Source organism: Aythya marila (genome assembly GCF_965140915.1).
Source record: "Aythya marila genome assembly, chromosome: 3".
Classification (NCBI taxonomy): Eukaryota; Metazoa; Chordata; class Aves; order Anseriformes; family Anatidae; genus Aythya; species Aythya marila.
Window position 1 is genome coordinate 75,802,036 of NC_139044.1, and position 26,176 is coordinate 75,828,211.

The 26,176-nt window shown below is 37.3% G+C and overlaps 1 protein-coding gene across 1 annotated transcript in view; it reads right to left on the bottom strand.

The window, feature by feature from the left end:
* Nucleotides 1-5,982: 5,982 nt before the first annotated feature.
* Nucleotides 5,983-26,176, bottom strand: part of MAN1A1 (mannosidase alpha class 1A member 1) — a 137,480-nt gene continuing 117,286 nt past the window's right edge. The window contains exons 8-12 of the mRNA XM_082756116.1: nt 25,920-26,035; nt 14,620-14,839; nt 13,637-13,809; nt 8,726-8,841; nt 5,983-7,555 (exon numbers count right to left, since the gene is read on the bottom strand). Coding sequence (XP_082612242.1) covers nt 7,429-7,555; nt 8,726-8,841; nt 13,637-13,809; nt 14,620-14,839; nt 25,920-26,035 — 752 coding nt within the window. The 3' untranslated portion in view covers nt 5,983-7,428. The remainder of the gene's footprint in view (nt 7,556-8,725; nt 8,842-13,636; nt 13,810-14,619; nt 14,840-25,919; nt 26,036-26,176) is intronic.

A 26,176-nucleotide genomic window follows, 5' to 3' on the forward strand; every position in this document is an offset into this window, starting at 1 on the left:
AGAAATGTTCAGTCTTTGAATTAAAGTAAGATGTGGACAATATAAATTGAATATATTTGTCCAGTAAAATGCTGATATAAGGAAAAACTGAGGAGTGCTTCATTGGTTATTCAGTCAGTGAAGTGTGAGACAAGAATGCCAAGTTGAAAAACAGGATTGTTTTTCCTCTGTACCCTCAATTTCCTGTAACTTAGTGTAGTTTTTCATGTCTTTAGGTGGGGGTACAACGTCAAGTGATTTCATTGGAGAACTTACTATCCCAGTGGAAACTTTACCACAGTAGTCAAGGGCCCTTACAGAAACAGTAAGATGCACTTCTGCATTGCTTGACTTCTTTCTGGCTCAGAGACCCTGGGGAGGCCTCCCAGATAATTGCTCATCGTGTAGGTCCTGCCTTATCTTCTCTCCTGTGTTTGCATCTGTGGGTGTCAGAAGAGAGGTGATCAATAAGATAATAAACTCACTTTTTCCTGTATCTGTCCCATTGGACCAAGATGGTGTATTTTAATTGGTTTTCTGTCTATCTGTGTTTTTGCAGTGACACTTAGTGCATAAAGGTGCTTTGTGAGAAAAGGAGGAAATAAGAAATTTCCTTTTCTTTAGAGGCTCCCAGTTTTTTCTAGCATCTTTCGTTGAAGGTCCTGTGCTCTCAGCCTGCTAGTTCTTAACCTCCTTTGCTTTCTTCTCCTGGCATTGGTTACATAGGAACCAAGTCATGTAGACCAGGTATCTGAGTTGTACAAGCAGTGCCTGGGCTGTCTGCCCTCCTGGGAGGGTTGCTCTTGTGCACGCTTTGCTTTGTTTGTATTTGTCATAAACCCAAACTGTTCTTTGTGTGAATGCACCTTGGCAGTGCTGCTGCCCCCACCTCCTGCCCCCAGTCCAAAAGATGCTCCTGGAAGCAGTCAGTGGGAGCACCACTGACTCACCCTGATGAGCAGCACACCTAGATGCTGGGGCTGAGGGGCTCCTTTACTCTTAGACCTTTCCTTGAATTCTTGACTGCCTTTGTGCCCTGTACTCCTCTGAGCATGTGGCTGTGATGGGCTGATGGTTCCTTCTGTGGGTCTGGGATCAGCCAGGAGGTATACAGGGTGTCTCATCTGCTATTGCCTCTGTGCTCCTTTGTGCTGGTGAACTTTTTAAAATCACATACCCTAATCATAAAATTATATCATAAATTTATAATCATAATATTTTATATCATAAAAATCATAAAATATCCTGAGTTGGAAGCACCCACAAGGATCATCAAGTCCAACTCCTGGCTCAACACACAGAAACACAAAAATCAGACCACATGTCTGAGAGCCTTGTCCAAATGCTTCTTGAACTCTGGCAGGCCTGGGGCCATGACCACAATTCCTGGCGGAGCCTGTCCCAGTACCTGACCACCCTCTGGGTGCAGACCCTTTCCCTAAGCCCCAGCCTGACCCTCCCCTGTCCCAGCTCCATGCCATTCCCTCGGGTCCTGTTGCTGTCCCTAGAGAGCAGAGCTCAGCGCCTGCCCCTCTGCTCCCCTCGTGAGGGAGCTGCAGGCTGCCATGAGGCCTCCCCTCAGCCTGCTCTGCTCAGGGCTCAACAAACCAAGGCACCTCAGATCTCAGGTGCTCCTCATAGCCCTTTGGGCACTCTAATAGTTTTAAGTCTCTAATAGTTTTATGCTGCTCTCCAGCCTTTCGCCCACGCCCCCTCCCTCCCCACCTACCCCCCAGTCTGTATGTATAGCCAGGGTTGCTCTGTCCCAGGTGCAGAATCTGGCACTTGTTCATGCTGAACTTCATTTTGTTGGCAGTTTCCCAGCCCTCTGATTTGACAAGATCTCTTTGCAAAGCCTCTCTATCCTCAAGGGACTCGACTGCTCCTCCCAATTTAATAATGTCTGCGTCTGCAGACTTGGTATATCTTTGAGTTCTGCATCCAGATCATTCAAGAAAGCATTAAGGTGAACTGGCCCTAAAATGGAGTCCTGCAAAATCCCACTGACTGACTGCCAGACTGGTGTAACCCATTACTGTAATCCTTTGAGCCCAACCTGTCAGCCAATTGTTCATCCATTTTATTATGTATTTGGCTAATGTACTGTAGGACTACTGTCTGTAGCACCAGAATCCTTTAACTATCCCTGTGGCTGAAATAATAAATAACTTGACTTTTCAGTCATGTGTGCCTTTCTGAGCTTCTGGAATACCAGCAAACACCTGCGCCATAGCGTGAAGCTCCTGGGTAGGCAATTTAATGGCTAGAATATGATAAATATAAAATAAACAATAACTATTAAAATAAAACATCAGTATGATTTTATTTAGTTATTTATTTATTTTTGTAAAAGACTAACAGTAGCTCTGTGCTACGTTTAGTGATGGTGTGAAGGCAATGCACAACTGAAATGTGGGGACAAAAGGTCAGTAACAATGGAACATCCTGCAAATGTCAATGCGGGAACTGTGAACGGCAAAGAACTTTTCATGAATAGGCCACAGAGTGTGCACAGAAAGTTTGGCGAGCATGTGAGTATTTTAGAGAGGGGCTTCCAACGGGAAGGTTGATTACAGTGACTTTAATTAGAATGTGAGAGCTGGTACAGACAGGGGAGCTGATACCTGAGAAACAAGGGGAAAAGCACTGGCTTTTAAAGTATGGTTGAATGATGGCAGCGTGTTGGTCACTAACTGGATCTGTTCTGCAGCTGTGTCACTCATGGCAGCCACTGCTGTGTGCACGTTTAACTGCATGAACCCAAGGGGGAGTGAAAAACCTGTGTTTTTATTTCTTCTCTCAGTAGTCAGGCATGAACTCAGTCTGGGGGACTGTTTCCTGGGTTTGGCAGCCTGTTCTTTGATGAATAATTTTTCCTCCTGCATTTGAGATCAACCAGGACAGACTAATCCCAAGATTAAGGCAGATCAACTGAAGGGCTGTTTCCATAGCAGATGGTGTCCTATGGTGCCGGGTTACTCTCATACTAGAGCAAGGCCATAGGGCAACACAGTGGTGCAAATCCTGTTTATCTTGACTAATTGTCTGCTTTCCCCTGGCAGAAAAGAAACCACTCTAACCACCCAATTACTGCTCAAGCAAAAGACTAAATCTGTACATAAGGGTCTAAACTCAAACCCAGACATGTATTTACATCTCTAGTGCTGCGCTAAGCTTTGCATTAGTTCATGTTTAAATTGTTGAGCATTTTGTGTGGCCCTCAAGCCAGCTTCAGGCAGGGACTGCACTCTGACCAGCACAAGGATTGCACTCTACAGCTGCACACCTGCAACTATTCTGGAAAATGAAACACCAGATCTAATAGCTACCCTCAAAAATTACTTAAGCAGGTCTAATGAGTGAGTCCTTTGACAGAAATTGATGCTTCTGAGACTGTTCTGTGAAATCAGCGGTTTATTTTACTATCATCTTTGGGTAATGCTTTCTACTAAACGGAGAAAACAAATAAGCTTATCTGTGAGGCATGGCTGGTATTCCAAGGTTTAGATCAGAGATCTTAATGACACAGCCTTCTGACACAAAATGTAGTTACAGTTCCTATGACAACTATTCCTCTCTCCTCTGGAGCATGGGCTAACGATAGTATTTCATTACATGATCTTGTAGCACTGGTCCCTGCGACAACCTTGTCATCTCAGCTCCGGTGTTTGTTCCTAAAGGGCATTTAGCTGAAGCCAGCTTGTGCTGTGCAGAACGTGAATTTGAGTGACTTCATCTTCAATTTGCTTACTGCCTGTCACCTCTGACTTCCAAGCTTCCTGATTTTCCTTAGAAAGCTTCCATTCTGCTAAAATACATTTGGGAGAATAAGTTTCTACTAACAACAATTTCTAGGAATTGATTTTTTTGTGATAGCAATTCTGTGCACTAACATTGATTGAGTATTAACAAAAGTATCTTAACAACTACAAAGTACTACTGTGCATCAAACCAATCTCCTGACAAAAAATCATGAGTATAGCAGCCAAAGCAGCAGATTACTGTAGTTACTTCTGTGGCGCACTTAAGAAAGATTATAACAAGTTGAACAGATATATTAAAAGACTTTATTCACAATAGAGAAATTTTTACAAATATAAGTTCTTAAAAATTAAGCATCTTGATCTATTATGTATTCCATAATTTCAGTATTTATATAAAGATGAAAAGACTAAATGGAGTATGTACAAATCAAAAACTATTTAAATGCCTCATAGAAATGGAGAATATGTATGATGAAGTCACCATAGAAACCGTGAGCCATTGGGCATTGCAAAAATCTGTGTACAACCAACACATATGCAATACGTATTTCACGAACTATCAAAACAATTTTTTTTTCCATGAAACAGTATGGGTGCCTTTTAAAATGATTTATTTCTTATGACTTAACATATGCAGATTTAAATGCGTTATTTTGCTACAAAGAAATGGAAAAAGTATAGGCGAGTGTGTTTAGGCAAAGATAATACCCCCCCCATAAAGCAATTTCTTTTGCTCTTATGAATGACTGGGAACATGAAGTGACCATCGGTAGCCACTCCATACAGCTGGCTAAGTGAATGGGAAATAAAATGAATGTTATCTTAGTAATCTAACAACCGCTGGTAAGTACTGGCTGTTTCAAAATGATTGCTCTAGCTTTGGTGTTTTGGGGTTATTTAAAAAAAAAAAAAATCAATATATTCTCAGTTTATGAAAAGTTTTTTCTTACATTTGGCAGATCTACACATTGTACAATCTTCTCGTCTACTTACATTTGTTTACAATAAGTACAGTATAGTGCAGTTTGTACATACAACCTGAATACCAATACCAGTCACATCAAATTTGTGCTCTTTCAAATCATCCTAACTCCCAAACAATAAAAAAAATAAAATTCATACTGAATGTCTGTATTACAAGTGAACAGTCATGATGCACATATTTAAGTACATAGGACCCGGTGCATACAAGAGGTTTGTATGCCTGCTTTTTGAAACAAGGAGAAGAGCTATTTGGTTCTCCATTGTTTCCCTTAAGCTCGTTAAATAAACACAAGATCACTAGACACATCTGGGGGAAGCATACTGTGGTTAAGAAAAACATGTAAAAAGAGGCTTACAAAACACATTTCTCAGACTTTTGTCTGAGCTATTGCAGTTATTTTACTGATATGAGGCCTATAGTAGCACATGCATAACCATGTGGTGGGCAGCAGCAGGTGACCTAATAAAGATAACTAAGACAAAAATAATTACTATTAGTTGTTAAAGAGGGAAGGGCATTTTTTTTTGATAGCTATAATTTTTCTGTGGTAACTGGAGGAAGAAAAAAAAAGTCCATTATAAATATAGTTTCTGAAGAAATACAATGAAATACTGTAGTACTTCAAAGACACAAATTCTGGATTATCACAGTAAATGGGAATTCTGCTTTTCAGCATAGGAGAGCCACGGATTCATCCTCACTTGTTCTGAAGCTGTTACTGTGACGTGAGAGAATCCATACTTTTAAAAAAAAAAAAAAAAAATGCACTAAAACAAAAAGTCTCAAGCCAAGTTGCTGATTCCATCTAAGCAGGCTTCATATTAGGCAGATGTTATTTGTGTCCATTCTCCCTGCTCTGGGATGCACAGGCTTAGCAGGGTCCTTCTGTTAACTTTCATGTGTGACTGCAGAGCTCTGCCAGACCTTTGATGGAAGGCTGAGCATCGCTGGATCCTTGCCCCCCACAGAAAGGTTTTTGGCAGCTCACATGGCAGACGCTGTCTTCTGTCTGTGGTGGAACCAGATAGGCAGCCCTGCCTTTACACACTCCAGAGGGTAAAGTTTATGGGTCAGCCTCCAGCTGCTATACATATAAAAAGGTCATCAGGTATCTTTGCTCTTGGCTTCCACGTAAGTAAAGCCGACACTGCAGACCTCTATCAGTGTAGAAAAAGGTAGTGAAATGTACTCTGTAATGCCTCAGCAAATGTGCTTCCTCAGCTCCGATCAGCTATGCTGGACGTGTGAGATAGCTTACTACGTTTGAAGATGACGACTGTTCAGAACCATATTTGTTTTACTGCAGTCGATAATGTGCTTTCTCAGAATGGGAAGCCAGGTGTTATACCCTACTCAAAACGTACAAAAGTCATCCTGTCACCGAATGAGAACACTTGTAGACTTAAAAATGATGTAAACCACTCCAAGCTACATTTAAGTAGAAAAAGGAATTAATTGTGCCTGATTTTTTTTCCCTTTGGTGATACCACAAAGTAAAACATTTTTGGCAAAGCTGTTACTTTTCTTAGTAAACTAGGTTTCTAATCTAAGGAATATTTTTCAATACATTGCATTTCTGCCACTTAGGGAAGAGAAAGTAGGTGCTTTCAGAAAGTTTTAGTTCTATGCTGGATAATTTCCTCACTGAACGAGACAAGTTTTCTTCAAGGCATCTGAACGTCTGACTTTATTCATGCAGGTACGTTAAATTGCTTTGTGACAATAAACTACCAAGGCTGGTGTCAGGTCTGAACCAATCTGAGTGTTTGAGAAAGTCAAAGAAAACCAAACAAATTGTCTCTGGTATAATTCTCAGCTCAGCTTCAAGGAGAAATTCACTGAGCAGTTTTATTTTGTCTCTTTACTACCCAACCAAACGAAAGCTACTGGACTAAATATATAAAGATGGTAGGACTCCCTTTCTTAATAAGTAATTATCTTATTTTCTCCAAATTAGCCTGACTAAAGACATGAGAATAATACTACTTTGAAAAGGGAAGGAACAATTTATTCTTTCACAATATTCTAAATCAGAAGCTGAAAAACTAAGGTCTGATAACTAATGTGCTAAACCCATAAAAACTAGTTTAGACTAACTTCAACATATATTGCAGTTTCAGAGTTGTGTCTGCATGAGATGAAAATATTCCTATGTAGACTTCATTGACAATGAAATACATCAGATACTTTACCAACTAATGATAGACCCGCATAAGAAGAGGCTGTCACAGTCACAAGATTTGTCTTGGATGACACACAAAACAAATTAACATAGAACAAAATAATAGGAAAAAAAAAAGCTCTTCATACTTAATTCAATATGGCTTTTTGCAACATGGCAAAATATTACAGCTTAAAGCAGACATCTCCTCATAGAGGAGAAAAGAATTTTGCAGTCAAATTAAAAGCATAACAGGAAACAAGTAACATGCAGACCCTCTGCTCTTTTTGGCCAAGATGACACGGCAGCTTAACAAAGTCTGGAGAGATGTTGTATTTCTCTTCTAAGAAGTGGTTCAGCTGGGTAAGAGGACTGACGTTTTAAGAGTTTGGATCCATTCATAAATATTTACTGTTAAAGAAAACAGACTGCAAAACACTTGATTTAAAAATCTAACTCAAGAACTTTAAATCAAATCACGTGCCCAAGTCCTGGAAAAAAACATTAAGGAATGAAACAAAGTAAAACTTTATCTTGATCTACTTCTGTTTTTCTTCTTTACTTCCATCCTCTTTATGAAGAATAGGGAGGGGATGAGCCTCTGTGTTGAAGACCCAGTGTTCGAATGGAAGAATATCGTCGTCAGAAAATAACAAATATAAGTACCTGGCAAGATTAAAAAAAGCAGGAAATGTGACTACATTGAAAATGATTGTAGTTTCATTTCCCCAGTCAAACAAATACCTGATTTCTGTAGGTGAATCTATCAACGGAAACAGCTGACCAAAACCAAAAACATTAAGTCCTAACATAATAATGGTTAGCACAAAGCAAGGAGGCTACTCAATTCAGGTTGGACTCATAGGCAATACCAACTGGAGACCAGTGGAACAACAACTCTATCCTGATAGGAGACAAATAAGTTTAGGTTACCAAGGTTAAGTATGAGTTTGTCTTCCACTTCATCCTTGGTAATTTTATTACATACTGTTTTGATCATATACAACAAAATATTTTTCCTCCTGGATGTCCACATATATCAAGGTGTAGGAATGAAAATACTTTAGTCCAATCCTGTTTTACTTCTGAAAGCAATATCTGGCTGTCAGTATTTTTAAAGAATAAAACGATTGCGTCTATTAAACCCAACAGTAAAAAATTAAATAAAATAAAAATTCATCATTTTATTTAGTGTCACTGTACATGGTATTAGCTACTGTAGCATGATTACTGAAGACAGCTTAGGGAGGAAAGTCTACTTAGCAAATGAAAGTTTATTCTCAATCACCATCCTTCCCAACTTCCCTTCGCAACTTACTCTTGTACAGAAAAAAAAGTGAAGAGACCAGGACAGCACTTCCTTTATTTAATTAAAACCTTAGGAGATGGTGATAGAGAATGAAGGCTTTTGTTTTTTCCTCTTAACATGCTGTGTGAGCTTACCATTCACTTCTTTTTTCTTGGTCTGTAGTTTTAAAATTAAAAGCATGCAATACAAGCCTGAGAAATCTGCTGCCTACATTTTATTTGTTTCCCTAGTGTTGGCATATATAATTAGATCCTATCAAAACTAGGAGATGTAATATCTCACCAAAGACTATCAAGTAACTTTAACAGAAGTAAAGATAATTTCCAAAAGTTGAAGAATTCACTTTATTGATATAGGAAAAAAAAAAAAAAAAAAGCACTTTAGCTTCCTGTCACCTAAGAAAAGCTGTACTATTTCAGTTAGATTTTTGTTACGTGAATGTCAAGGGTACTACTGATAAGTATTTATCTGTAAAGATGATACATAGTACTACTTCATATTAATGAAAATTAACTTTCTTTACTTACTTGAGTGTCTCTGAAAGGAAGAAACTTTGCTGCACGTCATCATGGCTTTCATGATTATTGTAAACATCTCTAATGCCAGAATAGCCACCATCTACTCTGCAGTGTTTTTCCAGTGCCTAAAGAGGGGTGAGGAAGAAAAAAAAAAAAAAAAAAAAAAAGACTGAGATTAACAAAAGTAATCCTGTCAGGTTTTTCTTTGTTTGACAATAACACTGTAGTTACAACAGATTTCTTATTTTTTTTTTTTCAGATAGTTGAAACTGAGATAGAGATAAACTGAGATAGAAGTCTCTTTAAAAACATAAGCACACACAATCTAGTTTCACATTTAGGAAGGGAATGAAAATGACAAATTAATAAAAGAGGTGAACACAAACCAGTTTTCAGAAGGAAAGATAAAGGGATGTAAGGATGTAAAGATAAACAGACTTTAACTTATTTTCTTTTTCCTGTTTTTGAAAGGGTACCCTCTCTATCACAGGCTTATACAGGCTTCAGAGATCCTGTCACATACACCTTCCTTGGCCATATCTCTGTGCTTAAAAGTTATTGTGATTGAATTGGAAGCTATGATTAAGATCAGTCTTTTCCTTCCATCTGGAGTTTCAAAAAAGGGAAGCCATTTTCTGTGTAAGTGACTGAGTTTTCCTTTGCAATCATTTAAATTTTAGTTGGAAAACCTCTGATACTGGGCTGTGACTGGATTTCTTTTCTGCAGTAGGTCTTTTTTTTGATACCTTTCTGAAAAATCTTTGCTACACAGACATAGACAGAAAGCTAGTACCTGGCTCGATTTAATGCTGTGTTTTTGAAGAATGTGTTTTCCTTTAGCTGGTTTCCAAACTGTGTATTCAGCTAAAAGGTGTAAAACAATGACCGATTCCTATTTTACAATAACAAAGAGCACACAGATCATTTAAACGTCTCTCTCTTTTTTTTTTTCCTACCCACATAAACGTTCTATATGACCAGCTAATTTTGAAAGAGGAAAAAGATCAGTGGGAGAGTGTGTACAGAAGGGCAAAGCCACATATACTTGGTGATGGAAGTGTAGAAAGGTATACTGTTTAACAAACTTTGCTGCTTTTCTTTATTTTCAACAGGTGTTTGCATTAGAAAGGTCACAGCTATACCTATATAGGAGCTGTAAATTTTTAAGTAGACAGCTATATAATACTTTATTTGAATATTAGTTTTCTTATCACTGCTCTTTTTTTAAAAAATAGTAATTTCTTTTTATTTCTAATTGACGTGTTTAATGAGGTCAAAATATTTTTAGCCTCTTCATTTTTCTTACACTGTGCATCTCTGGTATGATGCAGTAAAATAAAGGAGTGAAGAAAATCTTGAAGAGAACCCATGATGATTTTATTTAAAACACAACTCATTATTCAAAAAAAATCCAGAAAATTGTCTGTAGCCCTAAATAACGTCTCACAAGGCAAATGACAGTAAGCACAATGGATTACTATGCATTCTCACACTTCTATAACACGGTGCTCACTCTGGAAATAGGTATTGGAGCAACAACCTTCAGGCAGAAATACCTGAAGCTTTATCAAACCCCTGATGGGGAGATGAAAGGTTCTAACTCCATCTGACAGCTAGTTCCTCTATTTCTGAAGTTATTACAAATATCACTGAAGTGACTACCAGACATAAAGATTTTCTGTAGAGAAAGATGCTGCATTTCAAATGGCGTGTGGCAGAAACCTATGAAAAGGCAGAAGATATGTCCAAAAACAAGCAAACAGCCAGAATAAGTGTTTTCTGATGAAAGATGGGACTAAAAGTCACTAATGATTACAGAGGTATCTATCACCTCCACCTGCTCTAAACGCTGTTAAAGATCTGTGTCTTGCTGTGAGTAGATATCCTCTATTTCCTTGTTTTTGCTGGAGTCCTGGTTAGCTATCTGCATATATTTAGCTTGCATGTCAGGTTCTCCATAGCTTTCACTGGAGAGTAAGCTGCCTATTGTATATTTAAAACAAATTTTTCTCCAGAAGAGATCCTTTAAAAATATAACAGGCCTATTTGTCTTTTCTTGTGTGTGTTTAGGTTCTTTAATTTTCCTGGACAGTTTTACTAAGTGACAAATATACTTAAGTTTAAACAAGTAATTTCCCCTGGCTGGTAGTCCTTTTCTCTCATCTATCTGAATCTGCAATGAATTCAAAATGCTGAATCTGTGTCTGGATTTTCAATGTCAAACACAAGATTATGTTTTCCGAGGCACAACAGAAGGAGAACTTGAATTTGAAGGATAAAGCTATTATTCAAGGAAACATCTGCATTCTAACCAGGACGAGGTAAAATAAAGCAAATTATTTTTTTTTCTTTCTCTAATGTAGTTTAGAGCTTTCTTCATGAAGATCAACAAAGTTAGTTGTAAGGAGATACCATATGGTATCTCCTTACATATGGGCACCGTTGTGATGGTTAGCTTGAGCTAACTAGCTAAGAGGTTAACTTGCACCATGTTAGCTCTCTGGTGGTATCTACTTGGGGAAGTATCTTGCCCCTCAAAACTAAAGGAACAGAACATTCACATCTCTCATTAGCACTATAAAAAGTCTATTGGTTGTAACCACCCATTATCTGGCAGTCCTGTCCTTTTGTGCACACACCTTCAGCTTCAGAATACAGCAACATGCACACTTACTGTGGAGTAGCAATGGGTGGGGAGATACAATGAAACACATTTTAAATTAGTAGTCCTTGGAAAATGAGGGTGGCTAAGATCATTTATGCTAGTAATGGAAAACATCAAGTGAAGTGAACACTGGCTGTCAGTCTCCGAGTATCATAAAGGAAAAAAACAAAGGAAGTGCTGTGAATTCAAAATATGTGCCATATTTATAATGCAGAAGGGGAGACTTTCATGAGCTAAGCTGATAAAATCTTTCTGAGTCAGTAACGGTGGATGTTGCTGTTTGTCATAATTGCATTTTCTCCAGACACTGAAGTATGTACAGAATGATATTGGACTCAAACTGAGGCAGTAAAGCAAACTCCAGAGCAAAAATGGACAGAATAGAGATACAAAAAATATAGTATCAGGTGGAGCTGTAGGGGCTATAAATATCAAGAAAGAAGAGAGAAAAAAACAAGAAAATATTTGAAACCTGCAACCGACTGTATGACTTCTGTGAAGTTGCAAGATTTGTTTTTGTGAAACACTCAGCTGCACATTAGGACAGTGGAGGGATGGGTCTGTACCGTATGGGGCCAGCTGCATCTGCCACAGACGGGCTCTAACCCATTACATTAGAGCCAAACAAGAGCAACCACAAGAATGTTAAACAAGGAATACATGGAGAGCACTGAGAAGGTAAATGAGCGTACAAACTTGAAATAAACACAAGCAAACCGTACCAACAGGGCAAAGAGCAATAACAAGGAAAGCATTTCAATTGTTTATAACAATGTTATCAGTGTGGGCAGCAACAGTGAGTCAGGAAAATCATCTCCTAGAGAAGGAACATCCTACACTTGACACTGCGGAAGCCTGGTGGGATGACTTCCATAAAGAGTCATTTTAAACATTCCTACTGTAATCTTCCTGGGAAGAGTCCAGTAGCAAAATGTGTGCCTATGGGTGGTGGTAGCAAAGAAGGAAGTAAGGGAGCAGCACTCTAAATTAGAGGTTTTTATAAAGAAATTTAATTTGAATCAGTAACTCAAACATATTATTTGAAGACATATACAGCCAATACCTGAGGAAGGCAAATAAATTCTCCTAAATAATCACAGTCTACCAAGCTGAATGCGGTGTTAATGCAGATATGGAATTGCACAGAAAATGCAAACAACGAGGAGTTGGAAAGCAGAAGTACAGTTAGTGCTACTGCATATTCTTTTATGGAAAGCAGATTTTATCATAAATTTCTTTCTTCAAGAATATCTAATTACCAAACCATTTGCACAATATTTGAGATACATTCAGTATCTCAGAGGGTGAATACGGAGTACAATTATAGATTTTTGTTTCTGTAGAGGGATCCAGGTAGCTGGATATAGAGCAACAAAAATAATGTTCTTCAGCCTCCTCTATTTTTCTTGTAAGGGCTCAGTCTGCTTAGAAATCCCCAAGGAAGGCTGAAAGGCAGATAATTTAACAAGTGCAGCATCACTGTGAGGAGAAAATAAGTGAACTCTAGAAGCATAATATGAACCCATGCCTGGAGGACAAAACAAGGTAAATCCAATGGCATTCATATCTAACAGTAAGAGTGATTAAACACTGCAAGAAGGGAAATGATGGATTTGGCAAGACAATTCTTGCAGTATAGACTAGTTGCCCAATTGGAAGGTTCATGTTAGACAAATACAAATAGATTCAGCATAACTGGTTGAAGCTCAAAGGTTGTGGGACACAGAAATTTAAACCTCGATGAAATTGTTATCATTAATGGAGCTCAATCCAGATTACCTATGCTTTTTGGAAATGAAGCAATTTAAAAATGTTTGGTACTATCTAGACACTTATACTTGACCTTAATCACCCTAACTAAAGTCACCTAAGTACATTTACTATAGAAAATACATTTCATAGAATTTATTTTCACGTCCTACGCTAAAATCTGACACATTTGCACTTTCTATTTAGGTGGAGCAATACTCAGCATCTTGAACAGTACATCCAAATGTGATGCTGATCTGAGAAGTTATTTAGAACAGAGAAATCCCAAGGTATTTTTCTGATATACAATACCAACAGGATTTGGTTTAGTCAAAACTGTCTTATTTGATTTACTCAGTAAATGAAGCTCTGGAAATTTGGGTTGGTATTACTAATTTAAAGTGCATATTTACCCTCCAACTCCTAAACAAAATCCAGATATTGTGCAATAGCTCACTTAACAAGGTACTAGGATTTAATAAGAAAAAACTACTGTAGAACATTACCTCTACAGCTTCCCATGCCCACTGCCTGTACTTTGGGTCGTGGGTAAGCCGCCACATGTACATGTAGGTCTCTATGACTTCAGGTCGCAGGATGTAGTATTTTTCATTTTGTCTTGTAGCAATGGCCTCAACACCACCATCAAATCTGAAGGCTTCTGGTCCCAGTTTCATGCCTAGCCAGTATAAAAGTAGATACATTAAAAAAGGTTTCAAATCATATAACCTGCCAAATCAACTATCCTTTCATATGACACAAGGCATACCCAAAAGGTATATGACTTCTGAAAGATACTAAATATTAACAGGAGGTGCTGCAATAAATAATTCATAATACTGAAGAACTATTCTTCATCAATACCTTAAACAGCAGTTCCAGTCTGAAGAGTGATGCTAACATTTGCATTCGGGAAGGCTTCATGGAACTAACAACATAATAGATTTTGCTTAAAAGATGAGGGTACTTACTTTTCTATGTCAAACTTGAAATTAGACTCTGTGACCTGAAATGCTGCCAGTGTTATTTTTGTAAGAAGATGAAAGAACCCAAAGAAATTTACTGCACAAAAATCCACTTTCTTTGTGCAATTCTTTGTTTGCAGCATTGTACCAACAACATTGAAAATAAAATATTTTTTGGAGCATAAAGCATAATTAATAGCTATATTGATGCACAGATTATCAGATTCCCTCCTTATTGTTTTTAACTACACAGAAATTGACAAAGTGGAAAAGAAAAAAAAAAAGCTGTCATTTTAATCACTACAGCGAGCACAGTGAGTAGGCTATGATTCAGATGCACAGCAATTATTTATAAAACAGAGCAGCCATTCTTGGAGTTACTCATGGAGTAAACCAGCATTTAATCAGAAAAGATTAAGAATTTTCACCACAACTCAACTTTCATTCACCATTATGCATATAATACCAATGTCTGTCTTCACAAAGCCAAACTGTGAAAATGAACTCTGTGATACCGTACTTACTTGTACGATCATAGGATTCGTGGCAAGTCCTAGCAATTTCAGCACCAAGCTCTATGTGATGGCCTGTCTTGTCACTAGGTGCTCCATCTGCTCCTAGAGCAAACATGCCTCCAGCAAAACAAGTGAGATGTCCCATCTTGTGTTCCAGCAGTCCACCCTTCCACTCAGCGATGTATGTCAGTCCTCCGCTTGATTTTCGTATGAGGTGGGTCTCTATGGCCTGCAGGAAGATATGATTTTATTTTGTTTTTTTACCAAAAGTTACCAAATGGCATACTGTGATGGGCAAAGACAAAAACAGAGCCTCCTGAAAAGTGTCTTGTATGTCAGTTAGCTTTTCTCAGTGTTGCCTTTGCTTATAGAGTAAAATCGATAATACGAGCTAGTATAACCTAAAAGTATAGCCAACCAACACGGATCAGCATACATCAGTAATGATGATTAATTCTGCTACAACTTTCATCAATTTACACAGCACAATTTACAAAAATATTGGGAAAAAAAGAAATTCCATTTTAAAAATCTTTTATTTCTTTCCTCTCCTACATTGAATGATTTCAGATAATTTCAATTTAATGGTGATTAGCCATCACTTCAGTTCCATACTTCCCATTTGAACTCTGACAAATAATTTGGTTATTTGTATAAACTCATGTTTACATCAATATAAACAGTTGCAGGCAGAATTCATGTTCAGAACATCTGACTCAGTGTACTGAATGATGCTAGGCTTTTGGGTCTGTATAGCACACCCAAGACTGACGAGTTTATCCCCAGGGATGAATTCCTCTGTAGTCACCAATCAAGAATGGAGTCTCTTAGAGACTTCCGGAAAAAAATGAGCAGAATAAAAATAGACAAATCTGCTAGAGAGAATTAGAAGTGTGTGCCGTTAGCAATGTATGGTCACTGATTACAGAATCCAGTAAAACAGCCATCCATTATCAGAGGAAGAGAATTAAAACAATGGACCTGATGCACATTAATTAGAAACACATACAGAAAGTAAATTATTACTCTTTAAAGGGTTGTGGAGACTGAATGCTATCATATATTGAATTAACCACCAGTGTTCAGGTTTATTCTATTGAAATCATACAATCCAGAAACACTACTGACCTTGCCTTATACAAGAGAAAAAAAAATAATGTAGTATCAATACAAAGAAATATTAACAAAAAAGCCAGGATTAAAAAAGATATATATTGTTTTATAAGAGAAAGTACTGATGGTAGTTATTTGTTTCCATTTAGACATCTTTAAAGGCTGTTTTTATAAGCAAGAAAAACTCTTCTGTAAACTAGGAACATCAGCAGAACAATTCTATAAGGTTTACTTACCAAGTAGGTTTTTGTGCCAAGAATGTCACATTGAAAAATACATTTTATTTTCCACTAATATTAGTGCAAAGCACTTAGTGAGGATGTTTTCTGCCCACCTCCAGGCCCATTATTGGCTCAGAAAGCTCTTCAATCCTTTTGTTTCGTCCTCAATTATATATTTTTAGCAGCAGGTACCAACTGAAAAACTTACCTAAATCTTAAAGCAGCAGTAAAAAATGAAGGCTTCTTTATTTTAAACAAATACTGCATAATTTAACCTATAAAAAGGGAATTACATATGAAGGGCAAAAGGGTGGGAAAAAAAAAGGTTCCTTAAGCAGCCAAACCACAGACCCTGCTGTGGAAGAGGAAAGCATTACAGAAGCTGAGTTGGTGTTGAGCTCATTTGGTCACGTATTCCAAGCCCATTATCAAAAAGCTTGTCTGTCAGGTTGGAAAGCTGATAGTGGAATACCTAGGTACTGCTTTTGAAAATAATGTTCTTTAAGATATATATTTTTTCAGCTAGCTAATTTGGGTATAAAATATTTTAATTTATAATTAATGAGTTCACAGAACAGGGTTCACAGAACCTGCTACAAAATGTATTGCTGCATGGACAGGTGAAATTTATGACAAAACAGAAATAATTGGAAAACTTCCAGACTCTTTCATCATTGTTTGCATTTTTATTAAGCAATTCATATACTGTAATGGGATACCTTATTATTAAAAACACACAGTAATTTTATGGAAAATACCTTTCAGACTACTTAGGCATTCTTCTCAGAAATGAACTACCTAAAACCAAGTTCAGAAATTAAAAACTTTGGTACTGGAGTACCAAAGGCCTCTATTATCCACCTATTGGATATTGACAAAACTTCAACTCAAATTTTTAATATTTTTGCTGGTTATCGTATAATAGTATGCACTTAGTAGCAGCACAAGAAAATACTTTTCAGTGAGAATTTCACAAAGGTTTTAAATGCCATCAGACTGGACTGAACTTTCTTTTTTAATAAGCTTGTGGTCCAGAACAAGATAAAATTCACTAGCTGGAATATATAGACAACTATTTTAAGTGTAAAAATACTTCAACACAAAGTTAAGAAAGTTGTAGGATGAGGAAGAAATACTATCATTTTAAACAAAAATACAGTAACTGTCTGAACTTGAGGAGTAGGATGAAAAGTTAGTTTCACAATCCCACAGTGAAATGCTAATTGCTATCTGCAGTGCTGTGGGGGAAGCTTTGGCAGTGAAATCAAGTTACTAAAATGAATTATTATAAAAGAAGATTGGGTAGCATGGTGATAAAGATCCACCAAGTGAAAAGTTCTGTTTGGCAGAATTAATTCTGAATGTAATACTTAGAATCAATTTACTTTTATTTTGACATAATAATTATCTACACACTTTAAAAAGGCACACATTTACTTTAATTGCTACTCTAGTATAACCTGTTCCCTACCTACAAATAATTCCTTCTGAGTCCTTGCAGATCAGGTGGTGTCATATTTATCACTATAGGGAATATTATTTAATTTTACTGTAATGAATATGCTCGCTGTAAACCAACATACAACATCTGCAAGGAATCCAAAACGCTAGAAGAATGTGGCCTTTGATTAACTGAAAATACATTATTGATGGATAATTGTTTGGAGCTGGTACAGTTTTCCTTTTAAGTAAATGGAAAATTCATTTTTACCATTTTACAGAATGCATTTCTGCAATTCAATTAGTGACTTTTTTTCTATCAAGGTAATGCAGAGAGAATGTGCAACATAAAAGATTGCAAAGAAGTGGCTGCAAATGGATCCCAAAGGGAGCAATAGCAGATGCTTCTACCTGTCAGTACTAAAAAAAAAAGTTTAGACAACCAGACTTTCGTTGACAAAAAAGGAGAGGAAGGAAGGGAAACTGAAGACAAATAAACAACATTTGCCAGATATTCAAGCAAATAAATTTACTGCATGTAAAAGCAGAACAATACATGGTTTGGAGCGTACCTGTAAGCTTGTTTAGCCAGCCTAACTTTTATGGCTGATACACTGCCTGGAAATAGTTTTTGTGTGTGTACATGCTATTATGTAAGGCTCTGCTTACAGTCCTCACTTCAATAAAGCTTTTAGCTACATTACTTTAAAAAAAAAAAAAAAAATCTTGTGGGAAATTATCCTTTCTATACCACTGTAAAAATGCCTGAGAACTCAATTAGAAATTGAGTCCCTTTTACTTTTTGAATTGTGACGCAAGTGTACCTTGCATTACTTGCAGCATCTTTCTCAAGAGTTCACGTTAATATTATGCCCTTGCCTATCTGTAACATTGGAAGAGTTGTTGTGAATGAAAAACTAGAATTGTTTTTTTAGGTTATAGGATTCCAAATTGCTCCCTATTAACTCACAGCACAGAAGAGAAACTAACCGTTTTTTCCCAAGCTGATTTCTTTCCCCTCCTGCACTTTTTAATGGGATATGTTTTGTGTTCTCCACTTATCATGTTTCTTGGGCTTGACATTATATTGTAAAATTAAACAGAACTGGTTCCTCCTAACGAACATCCATTTTTCTCCATTCAGTTGTTCACTCAGTTTGTATCAGCCCAGGGATCTCCAGCAGAATATGTGTTTCAGGGAGATAGGACCCTCTTAAGCTAGTCAGCTTTTCCTAACCTCCAGGGACCGCAGAGGACAAAGTGAAGCTTAAATACACCTCTCTCTTTCCTCAGCCCCTGACTTGATCCTGTGATTGCAACTTATCCTTTGAGTTATTTGGGACACCAAGTTGAGGAAACAGAACTCAAATCATCTCAGTGTTGAAATGAATTCAGACAAACAAATAAGCAAACAATCAACAAGCTTATTTTTAGTAGAGGGCATTCTCTTGGTGGATTATGCCACAAAAGAATAAAATTATTAACAAAGGTGCTTACAGAGAACAGATGTGGGCTTCTCAGTAAAAGTTGTTCTGCACCTCAGAAAGTTGCTCGATTCAAAATAAACGTATGCCATGAAAAAGTTAATTCTGCTAAAGGACTGGGGATAACCAACTACAAACCTCAAAATACAATGAAAACTGCAGCTCTACATCCTCTGGCATGTATGCATTTTAACTCTCCTTTTACAATAACTGTTTAATTACAATTGATTAATTTCAATGACTACTTCTGTTTTAAGAATAAAAAGCAGGCATTTCCTTTCCTACCTCAAGGTGTCACTGTAGCTGGAGATAAAACTTTCTTGCAAACCAGTTACACGTTTCCCTACTGTAATAAATTTAGAACTTCAAAAATATGATCTTAGTTCTAAATTTTCAGGGTTTGTAATGGTTGTTTTGGGGATAATTACAACTCTGCATGCTTCTTTACAATAAAGTACAATAAATGATCTCAGTCCACACCACACTTAATGTGTGTTGCTTCCCCTATGGATCGTCTTCATAAACAGTATTTTGACAATTTGAAGCAACGAACGTGAAAGAATTCTACTATGTGATATTTCCAATAATTCAAAAATGTCAGTTGCTTACTTTTTTATTTTAATATTTATGGCTTTCACAAATTCAGTTTATTGCTTTGAATCATCACAAAGCAGGCAGATCAGGATTACTGTGGTTTGCATACTTTGAGTTTTTAAACCAACTGCCTGTTCTGTTGACTTTGAATTCCTTTCCTCATCTTTCTCTATTAAGTTGATCTAATGTAGTAGGTACTTTTCTTCAGCACTCTTCACAATTCATCAAATTTATCCTTTGTCCAAAATTCCAGTGTGTTTATTATGGAAAGTTTAAAATTTGCATTTTTTCCATTGTTGCAGCTATTTCAGAGATTGCAGAAAAAACATTGCACAAGTTTTTCCCTAATCTTATATGAATTTATACTTGTAAGTTAATTCTGTTTTTTAAACATCCTTAGATGTTTAAACCATAGAGGTTTTAAATACATATTACAAGACATTAAATCCTGTGAAAGCATAGTATCTGAGAAGCTAGGATGAAACAGGAAGTTCAAGCCTTTGCCACAATTTATTCAAATACTTCTGCTGAGGAGAGGTGGTATCATCTCCCCTTGAAACTGTAACTCCTTATTGAACTCTGCTTTTCAAAGATCAAAACTGGAACACAAACTTTCATTTCTTTAAACACAATATATAAGAAACATTTTGATATAATAAACATTGTAAGGCACTTACTGCTTCTGGACTTAACAACTTGTTATAAAGACAAGCTTACGTGTGTAACGAAACATGAACGCTTGTAATGGAGATGGCTAAGATTTTAAAATGGAAATATTGGCGAGCATTTAACTACTATGATACCTATCCATCTGATCACTAAAAGATGATTAAGTTCCAAAGGAAAGCTGATAATTTACTTTTGCCTGAAAATCTACTTATGTATTTTTGTCTGTATAGACCTATTAGTGTCTCTAAGAGCATCAATGCTCTTACACTAAATGTAGTTAAGGCTGTCTGCTACCAGAAGGTTAGATTTATTCATATTCTTAAAAGAGTATTAATGGAATAGTACGAATCAAAGCAAGCCTATCAGAAAGTTACATTATGTATTTTCTGAATGTTCTAGAATAAATATAGACCCCTTCTGGCAAGCTGTTTGCTGTATTAGTAGGGATATGGCTGCTCAGACAAGATATTTCTGATGACAAGAGCAAAGCCCCACACTGAATGGTGACAATTTCTCTTACAAGATTTTTCTTGTTTAAATCCTTCTTAAAGCATTCAAACAACTTCACAGCTTGCTGGTTCTCATGACAGTCCATAAACAAGCAAACATTTTATTGAGTCCTTTGTATAGTCCGAAACATTGAGATTGCATACTTGTAAGTAAACCATTAACTTAAGAATCTGCAAAAGCCTTTCTTTAGTCTTGATGCTTTCTCTTGGAGAGAGCCTCAAAACTCCTCTCTTGCTTCTGACAACAGAGGAAATCTAGCCAGAAGAAAAAAGAGCAGCAAGTCCTCTGGGTGTTCTTGTCTCTTAAGCATAATGAATCTTGTGTTTCTACATAATACAGCTATACTATCAGGATGTGCAGAACACTAGTGCAGCAGTGTGATAAATATTTTAAACACAACAGCTGACAAACTATGTAAATAAACCACATGTTTATTCATTATTATACGTTTAAGTCATAGACAATACCCAAAATGTATTCAGTGCGAATGCTGAGTCCGCTGCACCAACTGCTTCACTGGGAAGGCCAGCTCCTATCACACCACACTGCCTGCCATGCAGGCTCACCCATTTCCTTGAATGTCAAGAAGTAAAGTCAAAGTAGTGAGTGTCCAATTCATTAACATACTTTTGGCTTTACACAGCATGACAAACTATTCTAATTGAGTTGTTGCCGTTCTGTCATTATTCACATCAGTTACATAGTTTCTAGGATCACTATAATCACAAAGCAAATCACTTTAAGCAACTTAGTGGAAACTGCAGGCAATCCAGACCCACCACCAGCCTGTCACCACAGTTAAATATACCCTCACGAAACCTTGAAGATGGCCAATAACCTGTTTTCATTTTCCTAACACTTTGCTCTCCCCCTCATTTCAATGAGAAAGGAGTCTGCGTGGATCTGTTTTATTTATCTGAAAGGCTGAAACCTTGACAGCTCTGAAGAATGTTCACTACTTAATGCTGACACTTTAATATACCAAAAAATGCCCCAAAACAAAGAATGTCCCACATAGCTTCCCTCAGCCAAGTACAAAGCAAGCATATCAAGGCTACTCTCAACTGTTAGCAATGCGACAAAACAAAGCACCAGCACCACCAAAGAGATCCAATGTATTTTGTCTGAATACTCAGAATTCTGAGGCAAAAAGTGACATTTTTGCCGTTTAATACCCAGAAAGGTTTACCACATTCCTTAATGATGCAACCCAGCCTAGCAGTAGGCTGAGTTTCAGCAGTGCTGTTGAAATCTGACAGAGAATGGCTGTGATGTTACACACCACCTAGTTTTTTTTGCTATTTCCATCATTTCTACTTCCACATACTAGGTTGTCTGGAGATTACTAGCCCCTATGTTACAATCTTCCAAGCAGTTGTTTCCCAGAGAGAAAAATTAGCAAATCTAAATGTCTAAAAGTAAACTACCACTTCTGCAGAATACAGCAGCTTTACCACTCTGATACCACTGTTGGATGAAGTGAACCAAACCACTTGGGAACTGCTGGTGAGGGATTTCCCCTTTTCCTATAAAGTTCTGCTGGGTACTTCCCTCTTTAGATATCTTAGATACTCCATTTCTCTAGAAATACACTGGGGGGGGGAGAGGATGGAAGCAGTGTCAGAGAGAAGGGATATTTAAGATGTAGAAAGTTGGCAGCAATGGCCATGAATGAATGTAATGTGAAAATTAGGAAAAGATATGGGAATGACCTATTAACAGAAGTAGTGGGAAAACTGCCTTTCAACTTTTAAGATGAGAGCTGACACATTCAAGAGGGGAGGATTCAGTGCAATTGCTTGTGACACTGCTGTTGCCAGACTGAAGTAAACCCATAAGGTCCATTTTTGCTCTGAATTACCATATTCTTTTACTAAACCTGTTCAGTTGTCCCTCAGAGATTAACTGAAAAGAGCACAATGCTTCCTGTACTGGAAGCTGGCAAAGACCGATGGTTTATTCTATAGCCAGTTAAATCCTCCAGATCGGTAACATGACTGAAAGCTCAATACGCATTTGTTCTGTAACTAAATGTTTCATGATATCCATTTAAACTAGTTTAGAAGATTTTTTTACTTCCTGAATTATGCGAAGCAGGACATGATACAAAATACTGCATTGCTTTTCAGAAGAAAAAAATAACTTACATTAAAAATACATTCACTTGTCTTTGCGCAAATTCTAGAATTTATGGATCCCTCTGATGGCCTTATTAAGATTATGCTCTGGTATTCAAAACAAGAATATCTCTGTCCCTTTTCCCATTAGAAATAAACTCTTCTCTAAAATAGCATCAGCCAAATATACATCTCATTCATGGTAAACAAAAAGTTTTTAAATATAGTTTGGCATCTTAGTTATTGCTTTTCACTTGAGCCATAAAACAAACTATAGATGCTACAAAAATTCTAATACAAAGAACTTTTTGTTTTTAATATAAGTTACTGAGCAGTGTAAGAAATGACCCTGAAGCTTTACCTAAATAAATTTCAGCTTTACAGAGTGAAGTATAACTCACCATATATTTTCATTTGTGGTTTCTGGATAGTGAAAGACATTGAATTAGGCATCAAACCTTCATGTTGTACTTTCAGAATTTGGTGGGCATATGCAGGACTGAACGGCTAGGAATAATCGCACCGTTCCCTTTGGAGTAGTCTTAAAGAGAGTCTGAAAGCATTGAGGGAAATTTATCTAAGAAAATACGAAGCAGACTCAGAATGCCCAAAACGTGTAGGCTTAGTCATAAAGAAAGACTGCAGCTTGTGCAGACACTTAAATTAGCTTTAATTTAGATAAGTAAGGGATCAATAGCAATAAAGTCAATAACAGGATGGATTTCAAAACAGGCTTGTCACTTGGGTGAAGAACCTAGCATGTCAGTGGGCCCCAAACAGTCTGCAATTTCTGTGATACTGCAACTTCCCTGCTGCTGTTATCTGAACAAGCTATGTTACAACATCAAGCTATGCTGTGTGTATGCTTTCAGTTTGATACAGATGAACCTCAGGACAGAAAATGGAGAATAGGAACATTGCTCAGAAAATAGTAGAAAACATTCAACCATTAGCATAGCTAAATCTAGCACATATTTTGGGATCATTTGACCCTCTCATACACTGATATTTTGGACTAATTTGATGGTTGGACTGCCTAAGAGCTGTTATTACTGCAAAATATTAAGATAATGAGTACTTTAAATCTAGCCATACAGCAGAGCCCAAACCCTGTCAGTGATACTGTTGTGTTCAGTGACTGCTGCCGATACTAAATCCTGGCCGGGAAGTTTGCTTCTGCTGAATGATGCCAATGATGGCTTCTGCTCCCTGCTGAGACCTCGGGACACCTGCAGACACGGTGGCTACAACTTTTGTACACGAGGAGTTTGTTATCGCAGTGTGGGTTTCAGCTGCATGTACACTCCTGCCCCTTTCCCTCGTTGGCCAGGTAAGAGCACACAGCCCCTGCCCCAGCCATACTGCCTTGCTCAGGAGTGACCCAGGCACACATCCGTGGTGCAGCTGAGTCCTTACCACCTGCCCAAAAGCTGTGCTGGAGTCAGGAGAAGGCAGACCTTCAACCTTTGGACAACCATCCAAGACCATCGAGGTGCTTGGCTAACTCTGGTGGTCCCTGGCAGGATGGGGCGCGACACCCTCACGGTCCTGCCAAGGGCCATGACTGCACCACGTTAGGGATGATCAGCCTGCAGCGGTTTCCAGAAGAGATGTACGAGAAAACCACATTTTTTACTGCACATGTCTACACACTAGCACTTTCCCTGTGTGAGAATGTATTTAATAGAAAGAAATGGCATTATTAAACCAGTGAAAGTTGAAGACTAGAAGCAGCTTTGAGGTGGTACAAAATGCCTTCCATGATAAGATGAATTGATATCGTATTACCAGATACTTTGTTCTGTCTTTTTGGCTGCCAACCTTGCAGCTGAACTATTACAATATCACTGTTCTTATGTTATATCCTCAAATTTACTCAAACCTAATTTAAAATCCACCTTTTGCTCTGAAGCTGAAACCATGTTATCGGTGCAAATAGGGCTGACCACATCCAAATCTGCACTTACAAAATTAAAGGCAGGATTTTCTTAGCAGAGGATGCTTGGTTGTCAAATGTACAACCAGCAGAGATCACACCCTCCCTCAAATCCTCACATATGACTTTTCTCTCTAATGCAAAAAGAAAATTTCCAGTGAGTCAGGGTTGCATTTTCTAATGCCACCACTTTTGGCTGTGTGGGAAGTAAAAAGAGACTTATATTTCTTCTCTAAGGACCATGCATTTCCAAATGTATGAAAGAATAAGGAGATATTGCTTAGCATCTGGAAGCCTTGTCTACAGAGGCACTGTACATACATACAGTTAATAAGAGATAAAAGTCCCAGCCCTAGAGAGCTTACAGTCAAAATAGATGAAAGGATGGAAAAAAGTAGCAGCATTATCCTCTTTTATATATATATATGAAAGCAAAGAACAGAGGAAATAGGTCATTTGCCCAGACTGCAAGGAAAGCATGTAAATATGAATTTAAACTTAATACTTCACAAGTCTCAATCCAGTGTCACAAAGCCATTAGTTCTCCCAAAACTGTACATTACGGAAACACCACCAATAACAAAGAAAATTGTGAACCAGAAGGATCATAAATAAAACAAAACATAAAAATATAAATTGGAACAATTCTGATTTTTGAAAACTTACTCTTGTGTCTAATTTGAATAATTGGCTGTTTCAGAGTCTGACAAATGTATGCCTCTTGTAACAAGGAGTCCCTGTGTAACAAATAATTTTTTGGGGGGTAAATTATCTGCCATAATGTATTGATTCCTGTTTTGACCACAGTCAAAACACTGCAATGGATGAAATACTAGGTTGAAATACAAGAGAGTAACTGCCTTCTGATTATAAGAAAGAAGGCAAAAAGAGTTGATGTAGAGAAAACTGAGGGCAAAATTGAGCTTTCATATGAGAGCCACTTGTAAATGCATTTTTGTGCATATTTTATGCTCTTTCCCTCCAGTATTAGAGAGGATTGACTGTATTTCAGTTGAAAAAAATTAACTGTAATTCAAGACTCTCCCCCTTCTCACAGTATCTGTATTCATTTAGCATTTATATTTGATGAAGGCTTTTAAAAATACAACTAATTCTTTAAAAACAAAAAAGCACTCTGTGGTGGCAAACACATAAATCCCTCATATTGTTAGAATTATTAGAGATTAGATTATTATGGCAAGGAAGATTTAAATATCTCATTTACCTGAACAGCATCATAATACATTTTCTTGCCTTCTTCATCTGTCTTGTCCGACATCAGCCATGCCTTGAGCAAATATTCATAAAAGCTATCCCCAAGCCCTCCAATGGAGACATGATCTAAAAAAGGAATAAAGAAGTTCAACAGCAATTTCATCTCCAGCATGGACAATAAAATACAATTACAGTATGACACAGTGGTAGATTTAATATATTTAAACATCTCTCCCTGTAGCAGTCTTGTAATAAATGTAAGCCTGC